We start from the raw sequence: 23,804 nt of genomic DNA, 5'->3' as shown, positions 1-23,804 counted from the left end.
TTGACAGTCGTATTGTAAAAATTTTATTAAATTGAATTAAAATTTAACTTAAATTAACGGTCAAGTGAATAAGCGTAAACAAATTAACAACGCTATATATATTAGTAATCTTATATTAATATTCCGTAATTACTAGGCAGTAATAAATACTGTAGAAATTTGGTTTAGTGGAGGATATTTGAAGATGTCTATCATCTCGATTGTTGCGCCGTATAGTCCGTCTGGTAGAAGTTTACTAATGTTTCAGAGGTCCTTGCTGCCTACATCCTCAGGGCCAACATCGCCCTGATGATGGAGGTAGCAAGGCTAGGTTACACGGCGTAACAACCCAGATGACAGCCGTCTTCAGACACACCGCCGTGAAAATCTCAAACTCTACTTGGAGGATATTTAATTGCGTGCTTGTGGCACTGTTGGAATGGCAGGAGAAGGCGTTTGTTTGAAATTATAAATAATATACATACATTTATAATATGGTTATTGCACGCCTGTTGAAAGTTTAGAATGATTTCCTTAAGATTGTGGAATAAACTATATGTGCTTAGAAATTACTCTATTAATGCTGGGACTATTTGCAAAGCTAAACTGGGCCAGTTAGTGTTTGATAACCTCAAACCTGTGAGACTTCGCACTACAGAACAGAATTTGACTCAAAGTAGAGCTTTTGATAAAGGATCTAACATCAACTTTAAGAATAAAACAAGGTATTATGCCATATTTGAAGAAATATGAGGCTACATTAATCAAATAAAAGCATTTCACATATGCCCACTAACTCCCATGTTCTATTATTCTATTTATTCCAAGTTTCTTGTTTCTGTTCCTTATTTTTATTTAATTTTATAGTCGTGTCTTTTTGTGATTTCGTTTTGAATAAGTTTTTGTGGAAACTCTTATGCAGTCCATGTGTATCCATTTATTTCAGATTCACCGAAAGTGAAACACAGTACAGTAACAGTAGACATATTAAAAGGTCACTCCTGATTTTGAATTCTTCTGTTCAGAAATCAAATAGGATATATAAGTCTGACTTGGAGCAAATTTTGCTAGATATCAAGAGAGAAGGTTAGTAATAATTGCGTAATTATATAGTTGGCCTACAATAAGAGCCTTCCATTATCTCAGTACATACGAGATAGAATTCAGTTTGTGCTGCAATTAGTGTGTATTCAGAAGGTGCCCAAGTTGGTTTGCTATTGTATATTAACAGGTTAGCACATGGTTTCTTAACCCATGGGTCACAACCCAAAGCTGTGTTACCATTTTCTTTTTTAATGCATTGAAAATGATGTGTGTATTTTGTCGTATAAGAATTTGTTTGTGATGAGCCAGTTGTGAAGAAGCTTAATATGAGCTTTTGTAAAGTATGTGCCAAGACCCATTGGACAGAAATTAAATTCATCACACAACATTCAGCGTATAACCTCAATAATAAATTCTATTTACATGTGTTTTGTACTGCTGGAGATGAAACATCAGCATAATGTCTTATTATGTGTTAATTGTATGCATTTTGTGCTAAGAATACATATGAGTGTGAAGAAATTCCCCGACATCTGTTAGATGACTTGAAGCCTTACAAATTAGTGGTCCCCAGAAGAAAACAGTAGATCAGAGCATTTTAATGTTATACTATATTTAAATGTCTTTTATAACCATTGACACACATACAGTGAAAGTGATGCTAGAAGGCGAAAGAGAAGTGGAAGTTACATGATTCATATGTTTGCAGGAATATCTGTAGACCAGCATGGTCTACTGTTTCTTCAGTGCTGTGGTGACTTATTGCCTGATGAGCTTCCAGCCACAAGAACTGATCTTGCTCATAAAATATGGGATTGTCTACAAGAATTAGGTATATGGTATGCTGCAGTTCAGTGAAAATTAATAATGTTTAGAATGTTGTGCACAAGTTTTTATGGATTTTATGATGCATCATTAAATGTAATGACATTCAGTTTCATCTTCTTAAGCAGTTGAAATTGAATTGAATTTTTGTAGTATATTAATTTAATTTGAGATCTTGGATACAAATTGTTTAATTTATTGTGTTATATTGAAGTAGAGTGGTAGGAACTCATAAGTTAGGTTTGTATAAGAGGTTTTGATGCATCAAGGATTTTGAGATTAAGCATTAAAAAACTCTGTAGTGTAGCATCCTTGTGTGTGATGTTGAATTCTTTGTTCTTCTCCCTGTTACATTTTTACACATTCTGTTCACTTGAACTTACTTACTTAGGATACTTAAGCGACCCGTTCTTCAGTGCCTTGAGCATCTGCATGTGAAACACAGCTTCTATACTTTTGTTTATTTTTTCTCTCCCTTTGATTCAAGTTTCCCCGCATTAAGGGTGTTCAACCTTTCAGGCAGGACACATTGAGAGATATAATATGCTACAAGGGTGGGAGCTTTCAGATAACCAACAAAATGTAAACATTACAATAAAAATAGCCTAAACTTACCTTTTAATGTGAAACTTGAGCCTGCCTTTGCTCTGCAAGAGAATTAACATTAGGTTTTAAATATACTAGTCAAATTTTGTAGTAACTAACATGATTCAGTGAATCAAGATACTGGTAAAGAAGCATTAAAGGTAATGAGAGATTCCTAGTTGAAAATTTTATACAAAATTCAGCATGATAAATGCCAAAGTTACTTTTCCTTACTACGTTCAGCCACAATGTTGCCTTTCTCATGCATGAACATTTCTTTTGTAGTCTCAAAAGCTACACAACATTTCAACACTGTCCCATGAGTTGGGCATCAGACTCATGTATGGTACAAGGTGTCCTCATATTTAGCAACAGTTTCTGACTAAAAAGACTTAAACTGGTGATGATTAAGTTCATAAGATCAGTTGAGGTTTACAGCTGGCACTACAACCTTCACAAACTTCAAAGTTTTTCCAAAAAGTGACTTTTGATGGATAAAGTGGTAAAATTCCATGCAAAATTCTGGATTTTGTTTTGTTCATTTCTTGCCTGATATCAAAGATATTTTCTTTCCAGAAATACCTAGGGCCCTGTCTGTTGTCACCCTCTTTAGTTTTGTCCAGGTCAACTCAAGCTCCTTCATGGTTTCACACATTCTAAAAATACAACTATTTCTTTGTTGTTGTGCCTTGCAATCTGTTAAGATTAGGTCATAATTTGACCATCTCAGAAGATTTTGTTATGCCTCAAATGGTGATTAATAACTAAGTAGTATGACTTGTTATTACTCTGATCCAGTGCTAAACAAAAACTTTAAAATTCTTTTCCCTTGTTTCTGAGTTGCACTGTTGTAGTGGGATTTGTATTTTGCATATTTTATTTTACATGAATTCCGATGTTTATATGCTGATAATTATCCTGCACTTGATTCAGTGTTGCATTTTGTTTTTCAGGTGTAAAGTTAACAGTACAGCATTATAATGCTCTTCTAAGCTGCTATATCGAAAATGGTCATGTAATATCAGCTATGAAGTTCATTGCTGATATGCGTAACATTGAACCAGATGAGGCAACGTATCGTCTGCTGTTGGCATGCGTGTGTGAAGGTGGTGACATTGAGCAGGCAACAGAAATTGTCTCTGCGATGAAGACCAAAGGTTTTCCTGTTAGTGAATCTGTCTTTACTGCTCTAGTACTTGGACATGCAAGAGCTGGGTAAGTATTTATTGGAACATAGTGAGAGTTTTTGTTAAGCAGACAGAGGCCACTCAGATACCAGAACACTTGCAGCTGCCTCATAGTTTAATAATAATCCGTGGCGTAACAGCCCTCTGAGAGCCAAAGCCGACTAACTGGCTGCTGGACTCACGTTCACATGCCTAAGGCAATGTCCTACGTAAGAGATAACAAGCGAGCTATGCGAGCTGCATAAGCAGTATGGGGTGTCATATGAAATAAGGGAATCGCTTGTTGTGTCCTACGTGAGAGACCGCAATAGAAGCACACGGCCTTCCTGCGCATGCGCCTTCCATGTACTGCACGGTCAGAGCTTTTTGCGCATGTGCCTCACTGGCCAGTGCAGCGACTCGTGCGAAAATATCAAAATATTTGATCTCAGACTTTGGCCGCTGACCGTTTCTCTGTAACCTAGGATAGCGCCACACAAACAGCCAGTTTGATATTTCCGCTTCACCCACGCAACTCGCACCGCTCGCATTTAATCGCTCACGTAGGACACCGGGTAAGCAGAGTGAACGATCATCCAACCAGATATAGGGTGAAGTGTGATCAGCACGACGAACCCCCAGCCATTGCTAGTTTTCCTGACCGGATTACGCTACTCATTGTAGCTCCCCAATTTCCTCACGATACTGGGTTGGCACCGATCCCATACACTGGTCAAAAGCTCATGAGAAATTTCTTTCCCTGAGACTCAAACCAGCGCACATTCCGTATCACTGGTCCGAAGCATGATGCCTCAGACTGTGCGGCTACGGCACGGGACTGCATCGTAGTTTAGTGCTTAGATAACCCTCGACATCATGCATATCCAACATCTTATGGAATTTTTGCATTACATCAAGTAGGTGCCTCACCAGTGCCACCGGCACATTACGACATGAACATGCTAGACAATGGATAAAATTGAGCATGGCGCATGTTATGTTAAAAATATCAGTTTCCCCGAATGTATAATTTTCTTGTATTTGTTTCCAGTGTAGCTGCTTCTTGACTAAAAGTCATGCTAGGTAATAACAGTGCAATAGATAACCAGTAATTCTGTTTAGGTTATAACTGAGTACCTCCTGAATACGTGTCCAGTGTTGCCAATATGCCAGCATGCTCAGAGAATTTTTATTGTCCTTTTCTATCCATCTGATATTTAATTTCCATTGATAGTACATTGAAATAGAATCTGCAGAATGAAAACATTCTCATATTATTACATTTTGTATTACTGAATTCTAGGATTAGCTAGTGAATCTAATTTCTTTATTACATCTGATTATTTTGCAGAGACATGACAAATTCTCTTGGTATTTTTGATTTGATGAATGATGCTGAAATAATACCAACTTCTGCCACCTACACTGCTCTACTACAAGGTTTTGCAGAGGTGGGAGACAAGATAAATCTTCTTAAGATATACAGAGAAATGTCCACGAAAAACATCAGTCTGAATGACAAGCATATTATGAAGATAGTTACAAGCCTGGTAACAACTGGACATCAGGATATCATGAATGATGTAAGTTCGTTTGTACTACTTATATTACAGCTTATTGAAAATTCTTAATATTAACATATATATCAGATATCTGGAACAATAATATGAGGCTGGTCATTTTTACGAAAGGCAGGCTTGTTTCCCATAATAATTTTTTGATGAAATACAGTGTGTCCACGAAGTCCCTTCAGGGTTTTGAAAAATTGTGGTGCGCAAACAAATTGAGCTAGCCACATGCGGTTTGCGGCAGATTACAGTGAAACTCTGGAAGATGGTGCTCCACCTCATTGGAGTCTGCAGGTATGCGCGTACCTAGACAGGACATTTCCAGGAAGATGGATCGGCAGAGACGGTCCAATGCCTTGGCCTCCACGTTCACCAGACATAACACCACTGGATTTTTTTCCTGTGGAGTTGTGTCAAGAGCAATGTGTTCCGAACACCAGTTAACGGACTTGATGACCTGAAGACCCGTATCAGGAATGTGATCTCGGCTATTCCAGCGGACGTGCTCCACAGAACATGGCAAGAGCTCGAATATCGTATGGACGTTCTCCGTGCTACCAAGGGAGCCCACATCGAGGTCTACTGAGGTCAGTAAAAAAAACTTCCAGAGTATCACTGTAATCTGCCGCAAACCGCATGTGGCTAGCTCAATTTGTTTACGCGCCACAATTTTTCAAAACCCCGAATGGACTTTGTGTACACACTGTATAATACAAAACTTCCTAATGTCCTTTGAGGTATGTACCTAATACAGTATGGCTCAATATAAAGTAGCCTGGTTGTTGGCAGTTCTTCTTCTGTGAATGCACATGCTCAGAATAAGTATGTTGCTACATGTCACAGAAATTTATTAGTTTTCTTGTCTTCAGGTAATTCGCTGCAAATGTGAAAGGAATGCACCTGAAATTGTTTCATTGTAGAAGATTGTTTTACTCGCGACAAAAAGGTCTAGAATAAGAGGTGTTGCAGTGGATGTTTAATTTAAGTCCAGATCTTAGACTGCCACTTGCATACCTGTGCAGGATTTTTGTGATCCCACACTGAGATAAGATCTCATGGGGAAATATTTGTGTACTGCACCGCATATTACATGACATTATTTCTGATGTTTGGAAACCTTATTTTGAGCCATCATAATATTGCCACCTTGAACAAGGCCTATAAGAGGCATTTTACATTGTAATAATTTAGGTAATAAACCTCAATAATCTGGGATACCTTTAAAATTTGTTGGGCCATGCTGTGTTTAGATACAGGGAAAATTTCAGTATCATACCGGATCTTGTTATGAAGTGGGACGAAGACAGGCTCTGTATATAAAGTGTAATCGTTAATGCTGCTGTAGGTGTTGAAGTGGCTGCCAGAAACTGATTCAGGGAACAGAACGGCAGTGAAACACACAGCTGTTCATCTCTTGCACTTGGGATATTGTGATGCTGCATGTTCCGTGCTAGATGCTCTCCCACAACCAACGTTTGAGACCTCACCATCATTCGGAGCTTTCTTATTTCAAGAGATGATTAAGACTAATGTGGTAAGCATATAGTGAATGTCGGTAGCCTCTGTGCAAGTACGCACCTTCAGAAACTTCATGTCTTTGTGCTGAAAGTAGCAAATTTCCTTATCTTCTGCTTGACTTTTAAGGAATGATAATGTTATTAGGGGGACTGGTGAACATTATTGTGTGCGCTGTTGCTATATTTCAGCCTGTATCAAGAATATTGCAGCTGACAGACAGTCTTGTGTCAGATGGAAGGAATCCACTGGCTCTTAAGAAAGCCGTAGGCGCAGCTTTGAGTTTTGGGAAGGTGGAAATTGCACTGGAATTATTTCATGCCATGAAAGATCGCAGTCTTCCACTGAGGCCACACTACTTTTGGCCATTATTTATTGCAGCAAGCAAAAGTGATGGAGAGAAAGGTATGTTTTTCCTCAGAGGTGATACTGAGTGATTAAGTAACCCCTGTGTCTAAGCACCACCCATTCTTGACTTTCACAGTAGATGAAGGTGAGCGATCATCTTCATTATCTGACAGCTTTGCTCTCAGTGAAAGAGCCTGTTGACAGTAATATGCTTTTTGATTCCACGCAATATCGTATATCATTCTCAGTAATTCAATAAAGGCAAAAACATATTCTTGTTTTATTTCACATAGCAAATTAGTACTCAGGCGTCTCAGTTGTCAAGCCTTGCAGTAAATACTCTCTGTATATTTCATTTCAAACAGTTTATTTAATATAATGCAATAACAAATTAAATTTGAAGTACGGATATTGTTACAAGTAGCAACAAGTAAAACAATTTATGATTTCCTATTTTCTTCATACTGGTATCGTACATAGATGTAAGTATGAAATATTTCCTTTCAGCTGGGACCAGCAGTTACAGATAACATACAGTGTAAAGTTTTGTCTTTGTACTCTATGCGCGTTAATGCCTTTTAATTATGGAGATAAATCTGTAGGAACTATGTACAACTAGTTTAAAATGTTATATAAAACATCAGATTATGGAAGTAAATCTGTCTGTTTCCTTGGAATTCATGGCAGTCTGACTTGAGGAAGGTACACACTGACAAAACTTGCATCTGTTAGTTCTAAACTCGGAGCTGGTCTGAATGTGGTGTCGAAGAGGAGTGTCACTACCTGTGACAGAAGTAGAACCTCAGCTGTCCACTCCATCGCCAATTGGTTTGCTGACAGTTGTACCAGCTGTACCTTTGAGTTCGCATTTCATGAAATGTTTATACGTTTGTCTGTAGGTGTGTTTGATGTCCTTGAGCACATGCAAGGGCTTGAAGTGACTCCAGATGTAGATACATTGGCAGATTATGCCCTGCCTCATGTTTCATTAGCTGACTCGCAGATGGTCATCCGTAAACTGCAGGACTATGGTCTCAGTGTGAGCATGGTTCTTACTCCAGTGTTGGCAGTGCTGTTGAGGGCAAGCCATATAGAAATGGCCATTAAACTGTGTGAGTAAACACTAATTTCACTCCTAACATTGTATCGGAGAAGCAAGAAATGCGTACAAGACTAGATGGTAAACCGTAGGAAGGGACATATTTATAGATGGGATGAGAGTTTTAATGTACAGGTAGCCCTCGATTTGCGCCGATTCAGAATAACGACGATTTTGAATCCAGCAAGAAAAAAAGTGAAAAAAAAAATTTACTGCTATTTATAACGTTTTACGATGTATCTCGTACTGATACCTATACTAAATCGTAATTCTTACATCGCTGATGTTGAATGAAAATTATAAATACAGTCATCTCTGCAATTACGTATGTTTCGTTGACGCGAATTTGCTCCAATGAGATCGATGAATCGGTAAAAGCTGTTTGTGAAATGCAATCTTTTGCATATGCGAGTTTGCTCTTATGCAATTTCATTCCTGGCGCTTTAAACTTTCAAAGGACTAATTTAATCTCTGCGGAGGTACCGGGGTTATTTTTACTACGCGATTTTCTATAGGTCGGCGTCTTACATGAATGCAACTATCGCATAACAGCAGAGATGACTGTACACATCAATCACGCGAAAGAATCGCAGTCAATCGCGGGGACCAACGAATTGCCGATTGTAAGTGTATAAAATATATTTTTTAAATTCCCTTTATTTTATTTACGTTATTTCAGAGCTTTAAATGTAATGCCATTATACTACTCATCAATGTTTGGGTGCTGGGAATGCATGTCATTGACTTCCCTTTGATTTGCATTATAAAAGAGTTTCAATTTACGCCGATTCCGTTTATGCCGGTTCGTCCAGGAACGCATCCCCGGCATAGATCGAGGGCTGCCTGTATTGTGTCACTACACTTAGCATTTAGTGGTGCTGATGATGGAGATATTTTAATCAATTGAAATATTTTGCTTTGTTCTTATTGCACAACCCCTTTAATTTCAGATTCACAATTACAAGAAAACTTTGTTGTTTATCCAGATAAATATGGTACTATAATTGATTTGAGGTTCTCTTGGCATTGAAGATGTTGATGTTGGTCTTCTGGTTTGTAACACTGTGTGGACTTGCATATAGATAGCAACATACTACTTCCAATGCTTCCATCTTCAGGACTGAAATGCACACAGTGGCATGACCCAGAAGACATGATACTATAAATTTGATGGAGCTCAGAATCAGAAGCCTCTGTAATGGAGTATAAATATTGGAAGCATCAAGTTTCCACTACTGAAAAGTGGAAGATCATTTCCTGTATGGAATATATTTTTTTCTGTATTTTCTCTGACAGGTGCCACATTTAAGGGACAGATACAATCAGGCAAACTTGTACAGCCTCTCACTTTGGCATATGTGACTACACGACAAGTTCTGTTGATAGCGGAGATGCTACAGCTTATGACCTCAAGTCGTGCAGTGCATGTCAGCGATTGGGTAGGGCAGTTCGTCCTCACTGTTCTTACGTACAGGAAGATTAGGACTGAACCAGAACAGCTCTGTGAGCTTTTGAAGGTATGACTTGTTATAGGTTTCTGTAATGTGTCTGTTCTAGAAATGTGTAGTAGAGAGGTCCTGTCTGTCTAACTGCACATTTAATTCTTGAAACTACTGAATGAATTTCATTGAAATATGGCATTGAGGGTCTACATTAAGAGTGGTCGAGCAAATTTAATTTATTAATTAGTAATTAGATTTATGGCATGTAAAAGAACCTTACAAGCATGATACGAGGTGTTTCGTAAGCAAAATTCAGCAGCCATTTTTCACCAAAGTCTCCTGATTAACTGCTAGATCGCTCTGGCAGTCAAATCAGGATTGAGTAGAAATTGTGCAGAGGCGGCGAAAACCCACGACAGAGTTGTAGAGCCGAGAAACAACAACAACATTTTACAGTAATAACCATCAAGAACTACACGTGCTAATAAAGGAAACTGTTAGCCAGACGTAACAGGCAATCATTTATATATATCGGACAGACATAAATAGTCATATGGTTGTAAACATTGAAAGCAAAAATCCCTTAACAGCATTAGTTAATGTTCATTTCATGCAGTTGCAGTTTTTCATTAAAAGAAAACTTAAATTGCCATATATATTGTAAATGTTACACAGTATTTTTCATACTCATACTTAATTTTCTCTTTATTGTTGGTATTTTTGTGTTGTAGGCAATTCATACTGCACGTTTGCAATTCTCTTCATTTGCTGCTGACTCTGTAATGGGCCACTTGCAGTATAGGCTGGTCCATGAGAAGATGGAGAAGATGAGGACTGTGGTCGATGAACTAGTCAATGGTGATCTAAGCATATCACCATCAGAACAATTCATTGTTGACATCCCACATCCTGTATGTTGACTTTGATATTGTTTTTAAAGTTAAAAGTTAAACTGCAAATACTCATATTTTACCATAAATAACTAACTAAAACTAACTCCCTGGTAGCAGAACCCGCAGGTCCAACACCAAAACCTGGCACTGGCTACGATCCTGGGCCAACTCTATCCATTTTCCATACTCACAGCCCATCTCCCTAATTTTCATCTTGATATTATCCTCCCATCTCATTCTTGGTCTGCCCAGAAGGATTTCCCACCAAAGTTCTGTATGCATTTTACCATAAATCTGATATAAAACGTTCAGTCACACTTTTAAATTGTTTACTCTGCCAAACAATGCAGTGCAGTGGTTAGCACTCTTGTTTCATATTCATATTCTGGCCAAATGCTGGTACAGTACAATGCCCAGGTGTTTGTAATTAATCATTCACGGCCGGTGCTGGCATTTTGGTGCTGTGTAGTAACCGAGCATAAATAACTCAAGAAGCAGGCAAGTGTACATTTCACCTGTCGCTTTATCTCGTGTATTAGAGTCTGCTTGGATTTACAACGAAAATTTGAGATTCACAGTACGTATTTTATTTTATTTTTTTATTTATCTATTTTTATTTTTTTAATGAATGAAGTTTTACTGCAATAAATTTTTTTTTCCCCCCATGTCCAGTACACACCATTCAGCATGGTGTGCATTGGTGGTTAGCAGGATTCACGACTCATCAGTACATGGGCCTTGCCCAACACAAGTTGTAAATCTGAGCACCGCCGGGAATCGAACCCGGGACCCCAATATTACAAGCCCAGCATTCTAACTGCTAGACCACCGTGGCGGTTAATAAATTTTTATGCAGTGCATGATAGGGAGGTTGTGTCTGTCTGTACATCTATGTGTATGAAACTCCAATAAAACTTTGTCTCAGAAACAGCTCGTTGTACAAAAAAATTGATACTTTATATAAAATGTAGATCTCATTAAGATCTACAACTTTTATTTGAAACACTGTGGTGTCCATTTGACTGTGGACCAGGAAAAATAATTCTTGACTCAATAGTGAACTGTGTGTATTGCGATTAGCTTTGTACCAGTACATTTTGAGTTGCAGTACATGAACATGTAGACCAGAGAAGTATAAAATATTAAAATATGAACTGCGATCTGGAATAGGCCAAACACTTCAACTATTCTTGTTCTTGAGTTTTGCTTTATGGAGGTCTTTCTGTACAGTGTGATGTTAGCATGAAGAGAACATCAGTTATCAGTCAAAGTGACATGATGTTTCAGGAGGAGATTCTGAATATCAAATGCTCAAAATTGTACTACCTAATGACGATGCAAAAATATTGGCATCAAATAAAGTGCGCATAACACTTCTATCTTTTGTTATAGCGTGATATGAGCCAGGAAGACTTGGAGTGTCACCTGGTGGAACTACAGTCAAAAGATCTTAACAGACGTGGGGTGCTACGCCGGCTTATTCAGGAATATTGTCGGCAAGGAAAAGTGGAGAAAGCTCTCAAAGCCAAAGGAGAATTTGAAGCTGCAGGCTATGAGTTCTCTGCAGGAATGTTGGCGATGCTGTTTGACTTGATGGTCCGTGTTGGGAATTTAGATGAAGCAGAGACAAATCTGAAGGAACTGAACCGTGTAGCACCTAACTTTGTCCTGGATGAACACAAGATCATAGACTATGCCACATTATTGATTTTGAAACATCGTACCGAAGGTAAAAATATCCTGTCTTCATAGCACAAGGTCTTCAAGCATTTGATGTTATCGAGCTTATCAAGTGAAATCTGCTATTATGTAACCTAAACCTTCATTTCTGCCTAACTGAAGACCACCTGGGCTCTTTCCTGAGCCAACTTAACCAATTTCACATTCAAAAGCTTTCTTGTCTAATTAAAGTCAAGGTTTTCCAAGAGGCCTCTTCACTTTTTCCTTACCATAGTTTATGTACATTTCATTTTTTCCCATACCAAACATCACAACTCAGTGGTTAGCACTCCTGCTTCATATTCAAGGAGGTGCTGGGTTCTATTCTTGGTCTGGATGCCTTGTTTGTTGTTTGCCAGAGTCGTGCTGTCTATCGTATGAAATTGTAAACTTTCATAATTTTCCTGATGCTCTGAGGTTTTCAATACAGTACCAGATTTTATCTTCTTCTCGATTTGTTTCCACTTTATACAAATTGATGGACCACATTTTATTTTTACCAAAAACATACATAAAATTCAGTGAATTTGGTTGATTTGATTGTTTATCAGGTAGTTATGTTGGCTGTATGGTGCTTATCTCTGTATCCCCCCCCCTCCAACTTCATTACAAGTGGTACATCTATTGTCCACAGACCAGGAGAAAAGCTCTGTGGGGGGAAGTCGTGTCTGGGGCTGTGCAGGGGGATTGTTTACTATCAAGTGGACTAAAGGGCTGCTATTGGCGGGAAGTGTGATACGTCAGAGTTTTACACTACTACACACAGACTGAAAACATCAAGTGTTTAAGAGTAGCGTGTAGTGAGTGCACCTGTACTGTGTTCTGCGGGTGTTGTGATAATATTCTAGATTAAATCACTGTGAGGTAATCTTAAAGCTGTACCCATTAGAACACATGAAAGCCTGTTGTTCGTTCAGTGGTTGTGGAACGAATGCTTTTGGGATGGGTCGTCACTCACTGTGAAATCTTGCGCATGCGCGTGTATCAAATTCCTAGCAGGGATTTTATCCTGGTCTGTCGATTGTATCTGTTTCACATGGAGGACCAGCTGTCTCCTCTAGAGGATCTAATGCAAGGACAGATATATGTAGGCTTTATATGCATTTCTACATGTTGCAGTACATGATAATTTTGCAATGAAAATTATTGTGAAACCAGAAGAAGATACATGTGTGTGGATCTGCCCTTGATATTTCAATGGGAGCATCTTATGATACTAAGAGGATACTGTGTTCTCATAATTAATGCATGATTCCGTCCATTAATATCTATTTTTGCGTTTCCTCCTTATTCTCTTCTTATCCTCGTCTTCCCTACCGTGGAAGTAAGATTACAGTATGTGGTCTTGTTTTATTGTAATTATGTATGGTTCTTTCTCTAGTTGCTATAGCTGTTTTGGAGCAACATGCAGGGAAACACATGGTGAAGGGAGGTGACAGTATGTCGCGCAACTGCTGGCGGCTTCTTAGTGCATTGTCAGAGAATGCAGACCCTACACAAACAAGAATCATGCTGCAAAAACTTTCAAAGCTTGGGTACTGCTCTGTCAGCAATGTCTTACTGGGACCCGTTGTCAGAGCTCATCTCAACAGGTAATGAACATTGGAACATGGTTTAGTGTAATAAATTGTTACCTAGAAGAAAAGATAAGTCCTCTGGTACACTGCAAAAAGAAAATTGTTGTATTCTTAAACGTATAGGTCGTACTTTTTACTCCAAATTTTTTAGTCTGAAAATAAAACTGCAACTTATGTACAGCATACATTTTGCATATTGGTTAACCCATCGCTATAAATATTTCCAAGCAAATAAGAGACACAAAATAGGGGAACTAATGACGGGGCTGAATACTATAGAAATTAAACATGAAATTGGTTGCAACAAAACTGAAGGTGTAGGTAACATTTTTAACTACCTGCCCTGCATCATAAAGGAAGCTATTAAATATAAAAATAAGCAAACAAACAAACTGTCAACACTATAAATGACACTAGTGCCATTTTTTTAACGTGTTTCGACCTCAAGAGGTCATCATCAGTGGCAAAAGGGGAATTAATTCATATATGATCAAAAAATTTGGTTTTAAAACAAATCATGAAGGTGAGTACTTTACAAAACCATAATAAGTAACACTACACTAGATGTTGGTTTCACAGGAGTTGGTGTATTGTACTCTGCACTTAGCTATTAGTCCACTGGTCTGCGACGAGCCGTGGTTGCGTCGTCTGTGCCCGTGAAATAACTGATATCTAAGAAACAGTAGAAATCACTTCAGGCTCTCAGTATGAGACCAGTTCCATCTATTTCCGCGATGACTGACTACTGTCTGGATCATGATGGTAACCAATCACAGGCCAGGCCACTCTGATGACAACCCTCCCTCCCTTTCCCTTATACCTTCTGCTTTATAGAGTGTTCTAACACAACCTGAAGGTACATAAATTATGTGACTGCAGAAACTAAGACTGCATAGTAGAATCTGTTCATCTCCATCCATGTAATGTGTCGTGTGTTCTGAGTATATGGTATATTAGTTCATAGTATAATCGATGGCGAGGACAGAAAAGAAAATCTAGATATTATGAGGCCTGACACAAAATACTGTGAATAACATGATGAAATGTGAAATAAATGATTTATTTCAAATTTCTTACTGTTAATGCACCCAATGTATATACCCAAAATAAATGTATATTTGGGGTGTCCTCTGTATAGATATTCCAAAGGTGTGATTTCCAGACATCTCTGGAAAATTGTATTAATGTATTCTAACTAATGCCCCTTTCTGTCATGGGAACGCTAGCATTACAAATTTCTTTTTTAGGACATTTTTGGTTCAAATTGGACGGCAATAACAAACCCTATATGAAGAACTTCATTAATTTTTGCGCACAGAAGTGACAGGATGGAAGTTCATTGTCTCCATTTTCAGAGTGTGCCTGAAGATAGAGTTGACAGGCTCCTCCGAAACACGTAACCACCTACAAGGTTACAAGATTTCTTGGCCTCATAACCCAATAAATCACAGTCCAAATATGTTCCAGTCCATTGTCAACAGTTTCAAAATTCAGATGAAATAAATCTGGTAGTGTGACGTCTTTATATGTAGCTTGTTCTTTTAGGGATGACCTGGAAGGGGCAGTACAGGAGTTTATACAATGTGCAGAGGCACACAAAGCAACGCCCCTGCAGCATGAATTACTCTGTCAGCTGGTAGTGAGGGCAGATTCAACTGTGCTGCAAGGAGGTGAAGTGAAGCCCAGCCCACCATTTGGAGTTACGTCAGAGAGGGCTACAGAACTACTGCAGCAGGTGCTGAGCGCTTGTGTCCAGATTCATGGCAGGCCCAGTACACATGTCACCTTGGCTGTGGTGTTGGCTGAGAAGGGAATGATCAAGGAGCTGAGGCGCTTCCTTATGGTAACAGTCTTCTATTTTTAAAAAATTTAACTAAATTTTGTGTTGGGCAGTTGTGTTAAAATTTGTCAGCTCTATAAAATTTTGATTGAAATCAGACAATAGATTTCACATTACATGAAGTAAATAAAGTACACAAATTTATTTATAAGTGATTGTGAGGTTTTCATTAATCCTTACAGTTACTAAGTTTTGCTACTGCCAACATTCAAATCATCACATAGCCTCTTAATATTGTCACAATATCGTGAAAGGTTATGCATAAATAAATGTACCTGTAGTTTGCTGTATCTTACCAAGACAAAGAAATGTCGGTCTTTGTTAAAAGAAGTTTGTTACATAACCAAGATTTATGCCTCTTATTCCTCGTGTGTTAAGTGTATGGCAGTGTGGTTATGAAATATGCATTGGTATCCCTTTTCAGTTGTAACGTCCCAATATTTATGTGACGGAACTATTTAAATCTATGAAATCCTGAATTAGGCTAGTTAAATGTGGTTGTTAAATAGCCCTTATGTTGTTCCAGTTTATTTGCGTTGTCAGAGATCGAGGAATGTATTTCTTTTGTTTGGTGATCTTAATATTTAATATAACATTTTTAAATATGTTTTATAAAGTTACTTGCATGGTACATGCTGGGAGAGTATGGGAAATTGGATTTTGTTAAATGGCTGGTAAATTCCAGTTTATTTCTGGAGTTCTGGACTGGTTGGTTCCTTGGCTGGAAATTTTACTGGCTGCCTTTGAATGTGCTGTGGTAAAGTTATCCACAGTGATGGTTGGCAATTATTTAAGTACCATTAAATATTGAATTTCAACACACATGCTACACTCTTGTTTATTCCCAGCTTGCAGAAGGTGATATATCTTTTGACAATTGCAGGGACCACAAGGGAAACTTAACAAGAATTTGCTTCTCGCTCGCTTCAGGAAACTGGTTAATGAGGACAAATTGGAAGCACTGGTAAACTATTTGGAAGCTGGAAAGGGCATACCCACTGTGGATTTTGCACCAGTTTATATGATGATGCTGCAGCTTTATTGTACGTAATAACTGTGGAAAATTGTGAATAGTCTTTGTGTATTTAAAATTTTAAGTATGTTTGGATGGATGGATGAAAATGCATAGTTTATGTACAGTATGGCCCAGAAGAAGATATACTGAATTAAGGATTATGTATTTTAAGGTGGAACTGCCATTAATGTGTTCTACATGAAGTAGACAGTAACTTATTACACAAGAAATGCGTCATCATTCTGAAGACATTTCACATTGGGGACTGTCAAACATTCCTTTTATAGAAGTCTGTGGTTTTCACTGCAGCACATGTTGAATGTTGTCTTTAAGCTGAATGAAGTCATAAGCCAGTGGATTGCAGTACACATGTTGCTTCAGGATTTGATGTTTTCATGGTGGTGAGTCTAAAGATGGCTGTCTTCTGGGTTGTAGCACTGTGTAGTATGGTAGAAGTTTACTAATGTTTCTGAGGTCCCTTTTGCCTCCTCCATCAAGGTGATGAGTAACTCATGTGCGTGGCATTTGTGGCGCTGGTTCTTCTTGACTCTGGTCTTGATGGAACGACCAGTCTGCCTGATGCAGACTTGACCACACTCACAAGGCACGCGCTGTACAGATCAGGAGTCTCGAGTCCCAAGTCATCTTTCACAGGCCAATGGGAACCAGGGATCTTTGGAGAGATATGCCTGGACAGCAACCTGCTGGTGCAGTTGAAGGTTGTGTTCACACAGGAGAGGAAGGTAACCAAGGCAGGTTTCTCCAGGGGCAGAGTGATTCTCATCAGAGGGTTGAGAGCCCATTAAATCTGTTGGTCACTGTAGCCATTCTGCGTGAAAGTGGTCCAGAGAATCCATTTCTCTGCAAGCTTTCCTGGTCACAAAGGGATCTGGCTATAAACACCAGTATGTGGAGAGAATGGTGTGTTTCTAGGAAAGATGGTGGTGAGATTTGGAGTTGAGGTAGGGGTTTGCAATAAACTTTGTGGCCCAGTCAGCCACCAAGTTTACAGTATATGTCACTGTCAAGGAATGGAAGATGGCCACCTGTTTCAGTCCCCATAGTGAACTGGATGTTTCATGCACACTGTTTAGGTGGTCAAAGAAGTCCCAACAGCTTGCCTGGACCAGGGGGTTAGATGACAAAAATGTCACCACATAGCAAAATCAGCAAAGAGGCTTGTGATTTGTCCCCTCCAGAGCCGTTTCTTCAAAGTGCTCCATGAAAAAGTTTGTACTAACAGGGGATAGTGGTGAATCCGTGGCCACGCCGTCAGTCTGCTTGTAGAACTGTTCATTGAAACTGAGAAAGGAAGAGGTTAGTGCATGGCGGTAGAGTCTCAAGATGTTTTCATCTGGAGTTGCAGGACTTCTACAATTGGCACTGTGGTGAAAAATGAGATGACATCAAAGCTGGCAAGTATTCTGAGGACCAGCACGGAGGGACTTCATGGTGTTGATGAATTCCGTGGAGTTCTTCATGTGGCATGAAGAGTTTCCCACGTATTCACCGAGCTACCTAGTCAGATACTGGACCGGGCAGTAGGTCAGGTGCTGATGTTGCTGATGATGGACGTGAGGGAGGCTCCTTCCTTGTGGATCTTTTGGAACCAATACAGTCTAGTAGGCCTTGAATCCTGTGGCTGCAACTGTTGGATGACCTTGGGAACTGATGACTTCTTGCAAAGGAGGGTGCTCTTCCATTCTACTATCATGGCCTTAGTGGGGTCCTTGGGCAACCTCCTATAACTAGGGACCCCTGAAAGGGATGCTATGCCAGTGACTACATTCAGAAGATTGTTTTGTTTAAAACTTTCAAGTGCCATTTGTACACTTGGCATACTACCTCGGTCTACTCTGTGTGAGTGAAAATAATGCTCAGAAATGAAAAACTTTCTCTCTCTAATGCTTAGATTCAATGTGTCTGAGTAACCACGGTAACAACATTACATCATTACACAGTCTGCTCACCAACAGCTGCCGCACACAATGCTGCCACATGTTGGTATACTTTCTTCTGGGCTCTGTATATATGTATATCACACTCACGCGTGCACACAAGCACGCACATGCACACGCGCGTGCAATGCATTTACAATTAAATGAAACTTGGCTGTAAAGAGTATGTGCATTCATGAACTTTAACTTTCCTTCTGACTGGAACGCATGTTTACTTATTAACATCGTTCAGTTAAATAACTGGACTGCTGGATGCCTAATAATTGAAGCTCCTCATATGTTTTTGGAACATCCATACCAAAATGTTTGATCAAACTGAATACAACCCATCAAATATTTGTATTCATGAATGTGGTCACAGGAGATTACTTTGATTGAGAAATGCTTCACAAGAACTACAGTGTTATTAATGATAACAAACATTACAGGTCGCCGTGGAGACTGCAATGGTGCTTTGTCTCTGTGGACATCCATCCAGGATTCTGATGTTCCTCCATCTTCACAGTTCCTCAGTACATTAGCAGCATTGCTGCGCAGTCATAAACTTAAAGTTCCGTTCGATGTGACATCAGCCGAAGAAAGTCCAATGCAGGGGTAAGGCCTGAAACATTGAAGGCGTCAGGAGACATATTCAGTAGTGAACTCAACTTCGGAAGGATTGTACGCGGGAGATAAGTCTCTCAAAAAAATTTGTCAAGAGGCTTCTTTGTTTTTGAGGTGATCTGGATGGGCACAACAGTCAACTATTAATTAGCGACTAAGGTGCTTATCTTGTGTTGATAATAGGCAGTGTCCTCATGTCTGCCAAGCAGAATTTTGGAAATTGTCCCATAAAAATTAAAAATTTTAGTTATTTCCTCTTATTTTTTTTTGAATAAGCTTGATCCAGGCTATGGGTTCCTTCCTCTCTGCTCTTTGTGATCTGAGAGATAATATTACCGGTTGTATGAATTCTGGACACAGTTAGAACCTTTAATGGTGGGTCGGACTGGCAAGTCAGAGCAGTGGCAGGTGCATTTTCAGTTTCCATTCTGAACCATAAGTTGAACATGATCTTGGTCTGGTTTGTGAAGTCTGTAACTGATGCGGTGATGATATATATATACCGCTCTTTAACAATAATGCCGCAAGCCGCGCTGAAATTAAACTAACAGGTTGTCGGTTTCTACGTACCACGAACGTGCACCTTTCTTGCCTGACTGTGATATAGTTCACACCTGAAACTTCAACTACACTGCGTGGTCCTACCCACGGAGACGAAAGCCCTTTTCTCACTGCCCGCAAAAATTGTAACGTTCTCGCTCACCCAGTTTGTACAATGAGATTTTTGACGTAAATACGTCTATATTTTAGGGTCAGTGTCATTCGGCAAGAAGTTAAACAAAAAAGTGAAAGGAAAAAGTGTAACTGCATTGTTATGTTACCTTGGAAACGTTACATTTCTCGGCAATTTTGTTACCTAGGAAACGTCATCTGTTTACTCGGCATTGTTGTTACCTATAAAACATTACCTTACCTTACCTTACATTACATTCAGCTACCACAGACCCATCTTAAGCGTAACTAATTCAAGTTGATTAAGCAAAGTCTTAATCAAACTTATCTCAAATGTAAAGCATGTATAAAGGAAATATTTAGAATAAAGCCAATATATAAACTTCCTTTCCGTATAGACGTATTTACGTCAAATTCTCCGGAACCGTGGTTCCACTGACAACTTTTCTTTTGTGGAAAGCAGTTTGCTTCCTTCCGCGGTACCGATTTCAGTGAGTCCTGTGTGTGTGAAGGGTTCCGAGCACGAACTATGCTCTGAAGTCGCTCGTTCGCTGGACCCTGAATGATATAAGTCTTCCCTAATAAGAATATAAATTACACGATACCACATAACGAGGTCGCGCCTTGTACTAAACGGTTCAACTATCAGTTTGAATGCCATACTTTGGACACAAATGTGGGCAAGGAGGAAAGGTTACCAAAAGTGACTACCTTATTCGCTTTTCGTCTTGTCCTTTCCCTTTATCGCTCTCTTCATGCCTTGCTTGCCAATCAAGTAAGGCTGGACATGTCTACTGGCAAAACAGGCTCCAGCACCAATTCACAGTTGGTTTAACTGCGTAGCATCGACAGAGCGATTCAGCAGAAAATGAAAATATTTTTTTAAAAACTCGGGGCGTGGCTATGTCGGGGACACGGCCGTGGGTTTTACTTGAATACGTCTGCGTTAGCGGTTAATATTTTCTTTGGGATATGGGAATGAAATGAAAGTAACAAAATGGATACATGGCTTTTATTTAGCATAACAAATATACAGAGTCTTAGCTAGTAATCGATGACAATTTTGTTTAGCATTGGTCTATGGTAAGAGAAGTAAGACACGAAAGGCGTAACTGAGATGTTAATGTTTCTTACGAACGCCAAGTCTATAGTAGTGTTGCCCAGTGTTGTAGGCGTCGTTGGCACATACTGCAGACGGAACTCGAGTTGCATGAATTCAACCAGAGACTGGTTGCGTCGTAGGTCGACGTTGAAGTCCCCCGTTAAAACGAACGGAGTTTCCGCGTCGGGTTCGAAGTTGGGAAAGATTTTCTTAACGCTCTCCGAATATTGCATGAGCGATCGATAGAGACAGAATTCGGCATGATATCGATTCTGTTGAATTCCACTTCCATGGGCTCGCAGTCGTCTTCGGTAGATGCGGGAGCCTCCATCGGCTCAGCGATATCGGCCGTCGTTTGCCGCGTCGACTTTCCGACGTTCCCGAAGCCGTCTCACTCGTTCCGCCAAGGACATGGCGGTACTGATCGATGGCTGATTAGACGCCCTTTCCGATGAGATGCGTTGCTTGTATTTTCTCTAGGCTTTTCGGTGAGTATGGGCCGACATCAGAGAGTTTAAATTTTTCACGACCTATTTTTGATTTCTCACCAACAAATATTTTACAAAGTTCACTTACATCGACAGATCTAGACGAGATTTTTCGATTGGCACCAAAATCAGCGCGATAGCACATCGGAGTCGCGAGATATACTGCCCGGAAATTTTCGCCCACGCCCAAAGCCGCCGCGGACCCCCACCCACGCCTGGTGCATGCGCGGCTCCAACTCAAGGTCATGCTCGCATCGTAGTCGTATATCCCATCGAACGAGACCACATTTATTTCAATCGTATTATTAGTCACGAAGTTATAGTGTCGGAATGGATCACCCTGCAAACGTTACATCGCCGTTTCCTTCCTGTTACCCCATATGTCGGTATGATTCTAAAGACGTATTCACGTCAAAGTTTTCCTTACCTATTCGTATCAGATCTAGATTCTGTCAGACTGTCCACTGCATCTAGTCTGTGCCTGAACCGATATCTGCCTTACACGGTGTTTACTAACGTACCAGATCGGGCATGCGTAATCCATCATGGGACGGATGAGCTGCTTATAGAGCAGCACACCGTTCCTGATGGACAGGCCACTTCTCCTGTTAAGGAGCGGACCTAGCACACCCAATCGTTGCGCCGCCTTCTTTCCCACCTGGTTGACGTGCGCCGACCAGGTAAGCCCGGCGTCAAGGGTGACCCCCAGATACTGCGTTGTTTTGACCCATTCGATCGGCTGTCCGAGAAACTGCACCGCTCTGGGCTGTTGGATGCGTCTCCTCGCCGTAACGAAGAGAACCGCGGTGCTCTTCGAGACGTTGATAGCAATCCTCCAGGCCCTGAGCCAGAGCTCAAGTCTACTGAGGTAGTTCTCCAGATACCCGACGAGAAGCGTTGGGCTACGGGACGTGGCTACGACAGCGACTACGACTGCGCTAACTCGACATGGCGGGACGGTGTGGGTATGTCGTTGACATACAGACTGAAGAGCACAGGGGAGACGAGTCCGCCCTGCACAACCCCGGCCCGCATGGCACGACGTGTGGACGTGGCCGATTGGAAGGACGTTTGGAATGTCCGGCCAGCGAGGTAGGAAGAGATGGTTTTCACCAGGTACGACGGGAAGTTGAGGACGGTCAGTTGATATAGGAGGCCTTCGACCCAGACTGTGTCGAAGGCTTTGGCCACGTCCAGGAAAACCGCGCCGGTTAGCCGCCTCTCGTCAGAGTTCCTGTTGACCCTATCGACGAGGCGAGCCAGCTGCAACGACGTGCTGTGTCTGGGTCGAAACCCAAACTGCTCGTCGCGCAGCAGCCCGCGTTCGCTGACCTCGTGTAGGACCCTCGTTAGGAGGATCTTCTCGCAGAGCTTGCCGACCGTGTCGAGAAGACTGATGGGTCTATAGGAAGAAGGTAGCGTGGGGTCCTTCCCAGTTTTCATAATGGACACCACGCGAGTGTGTTTCCATGCCGAGGGGAAGTGCTGCCTGCAGAGGACCGCGTTGAACACATTCGTGGAAGATGTCTCAGGACCCTGTTCGGTATACCGTTGGGGCCCGGAGCCGTGCCAACCTTGAGTCCCTTGATCGCAAGAATAACCTCCGAAGGACTGGTTAATTTCGGTTCACTTGCGGGGGCATGCGCGTATGATGTCAATTACAGCCGGGTCCGACGGGTCGTCCACCGGCTGGAACTGGACCTCAAGATTGTCGGCCAGGGCTTCTGCCTTCTCGGAGTTCGAGAGAACCAGTCCTCCAGGCACTAGCAAAGGGGGCAACGGAGCCGGGACTCGCATCACTCGCTTGGTCATCTTCCAAAAGGACTGGTCCTCGCAGTCCAAGGATTCCAGCGTGTCGCTCCACTGTTCGTTCCTCCACTCGTTGAGCCGATAGGTCACCGACCTCTGGAGTCGGTTGATCTGGGCCTTGAGAGCGGGGTCCCTCGTAACCTGCCACCGCCTCCTCAGCCGGTTCTTCAGGCGTATTTCATCCCGAATACTAGCGGGCAAAAGCGGTCGCCTGTCAACGCGGGGTCGAAGCTTGGGGGGCTGTGGCTGTGGCTGTGGCTTCCAGGATAGCACTGGTCAGCTCCTCGACGCACCTGTCGATTGCCTCCTCGTCGTTTACCACGGGATTCCCCGGGAGTCTGCTTTCGAGGCAAGCCTGGAATGCACCCCAGTCCGTTCTCGCGAAGTCCGGGCGGTCAGGCAGGTTTCGAAAGGATGATCGGCACGTGGTGTCGATGAGGACGTGCAGGTGATCTGAGCTGAGTGCGGGGCAGACAAGTCAGATGCACCGGTAGGACGAAGTCCTTGATGAGGACAATATCAAGGACGTCGGATGTGGCGTTGTGTGTGTAGGGAGC

At 41.0% G+C, this 23,804-nt stretch overlaps 1 protein-coding gene and 2 long non-coding RNA genes across 4 annotated transcripts; 2 read left to right on the top strand and 1 right to left on the bottom strand.

Moving 5' to 3' along the window:
- The first annotated feature begins 57 nt into the window (after nt 1–57).
- LOC110832405 (Leucine-rich pentatricopeptide repeat containing 2) lies at nt 58–19,436 on the top strand. Of its 2 annotated transcripts, XM_087348471.1 has the most exons (15): nt 58–704; nt 926–1,065; nt 1,733–1,855; nt 3,387–3,648; nt 4,951–5,182; nt 6,513–6,701; nt 6,874–7,087; nt 7,930–8,142; nt 9,426–9,646; nt 10,303–10,482; nt 11,857–12,193; nt 13,565–13,775; nt 15,306–15,603; nt 16,484–16,643; nt 19,002–19,436. In XM_087348471.1, the coding sequence occupies exons 1-15, from the start codon at nt 505–507 to the stop codon at nt 19,169–19,171; spliced, it is 3,150 nt and encodes a 1,049-aa protein (XP_087204597.1). In that variant the 5' UTR covers nt 58–504; the 3' UTR covers nt 19,172–19,436. The 2 variants fall into 2 exon arrangements, with proteins under 2 accessions (XP_087204597.1, XP_087204598.1); XM_087348472.1 differs by lacking the exons at nt 58–704; nt 926–1,065 and having other exon boundaries at nt 1,733–1,862.
- On the top strand, nt 16,651–18,995 carry LOC147873852 (uncharacterized). The gene is made up of 2 exons (XR_015535164.1): nt 16,651–17,358; nt 17,982–18,995. It is a non-coding gene; the product is annotated as an uncharacterized LOC147873852 (long non-coding RNA).
- On the bottom strand, nt 19,002–19,874 carry LOC110832406 (uncharacterized). The gene is made up of 2 exons (XR_002543914.1): nt 19,747–19,874; nt 19,002–19,174 (listed from the first exon to the last, which is right to left on the bottom strand). It is a non-coding gene; the product is annotated as an uncharacterized LOC110832406 (long non-coding RNA).
- Nucleotides 19,875–23,804: the final 3,930 nt, after the last annotated feature.

This window comes from Zootermopsis nevadensis, unplaced genomic scaffold (assembly GCF_977971745.1).
Source record: "Zootermopsis nevadensis isolate Lab colony 2312 unplaced genomic scaffold, Znev_1.0 Znev_ptg000013l, whole genome shotgun sequence".
In the NCBI taxonomy this organism is placed as follows: Eukaryota; Metazoa; Arthropoda; class Insecta; order Blattodea; family Termopsidae; genus Zootermopsis; species Zootermopsis nevadensis.
Note: the sequence above shows the minus strand (reverse complement) of the source record. Positions and strands in the feature narration are given on the sequence as shown.

Excerpts from the sequence above, each read along its gene's own strand:
- LOC110832405 (XM_087348471.1), top strand. The coding sequence starts at position 505 with ATGATTTCCTTAAGATTGTGGAATAAACTATATGTGCTTAGAAATTAC. Across the intron at positions 12,194-13,564 it reads TTTGAAACATCGTACCGAAG|TTGCTATAGCTGTTTTGGAG; the intron begins GTAAAAATATCC and ends TTCTTTCTCTAG. Across the intron at positions 16,644-19,001 it reads GATGATGCTGCAGCTTTATT|GTCGCCGTGGAGACTGCAAT; the intron begins GTACGTAATAAC and ends CAAACATTACAG.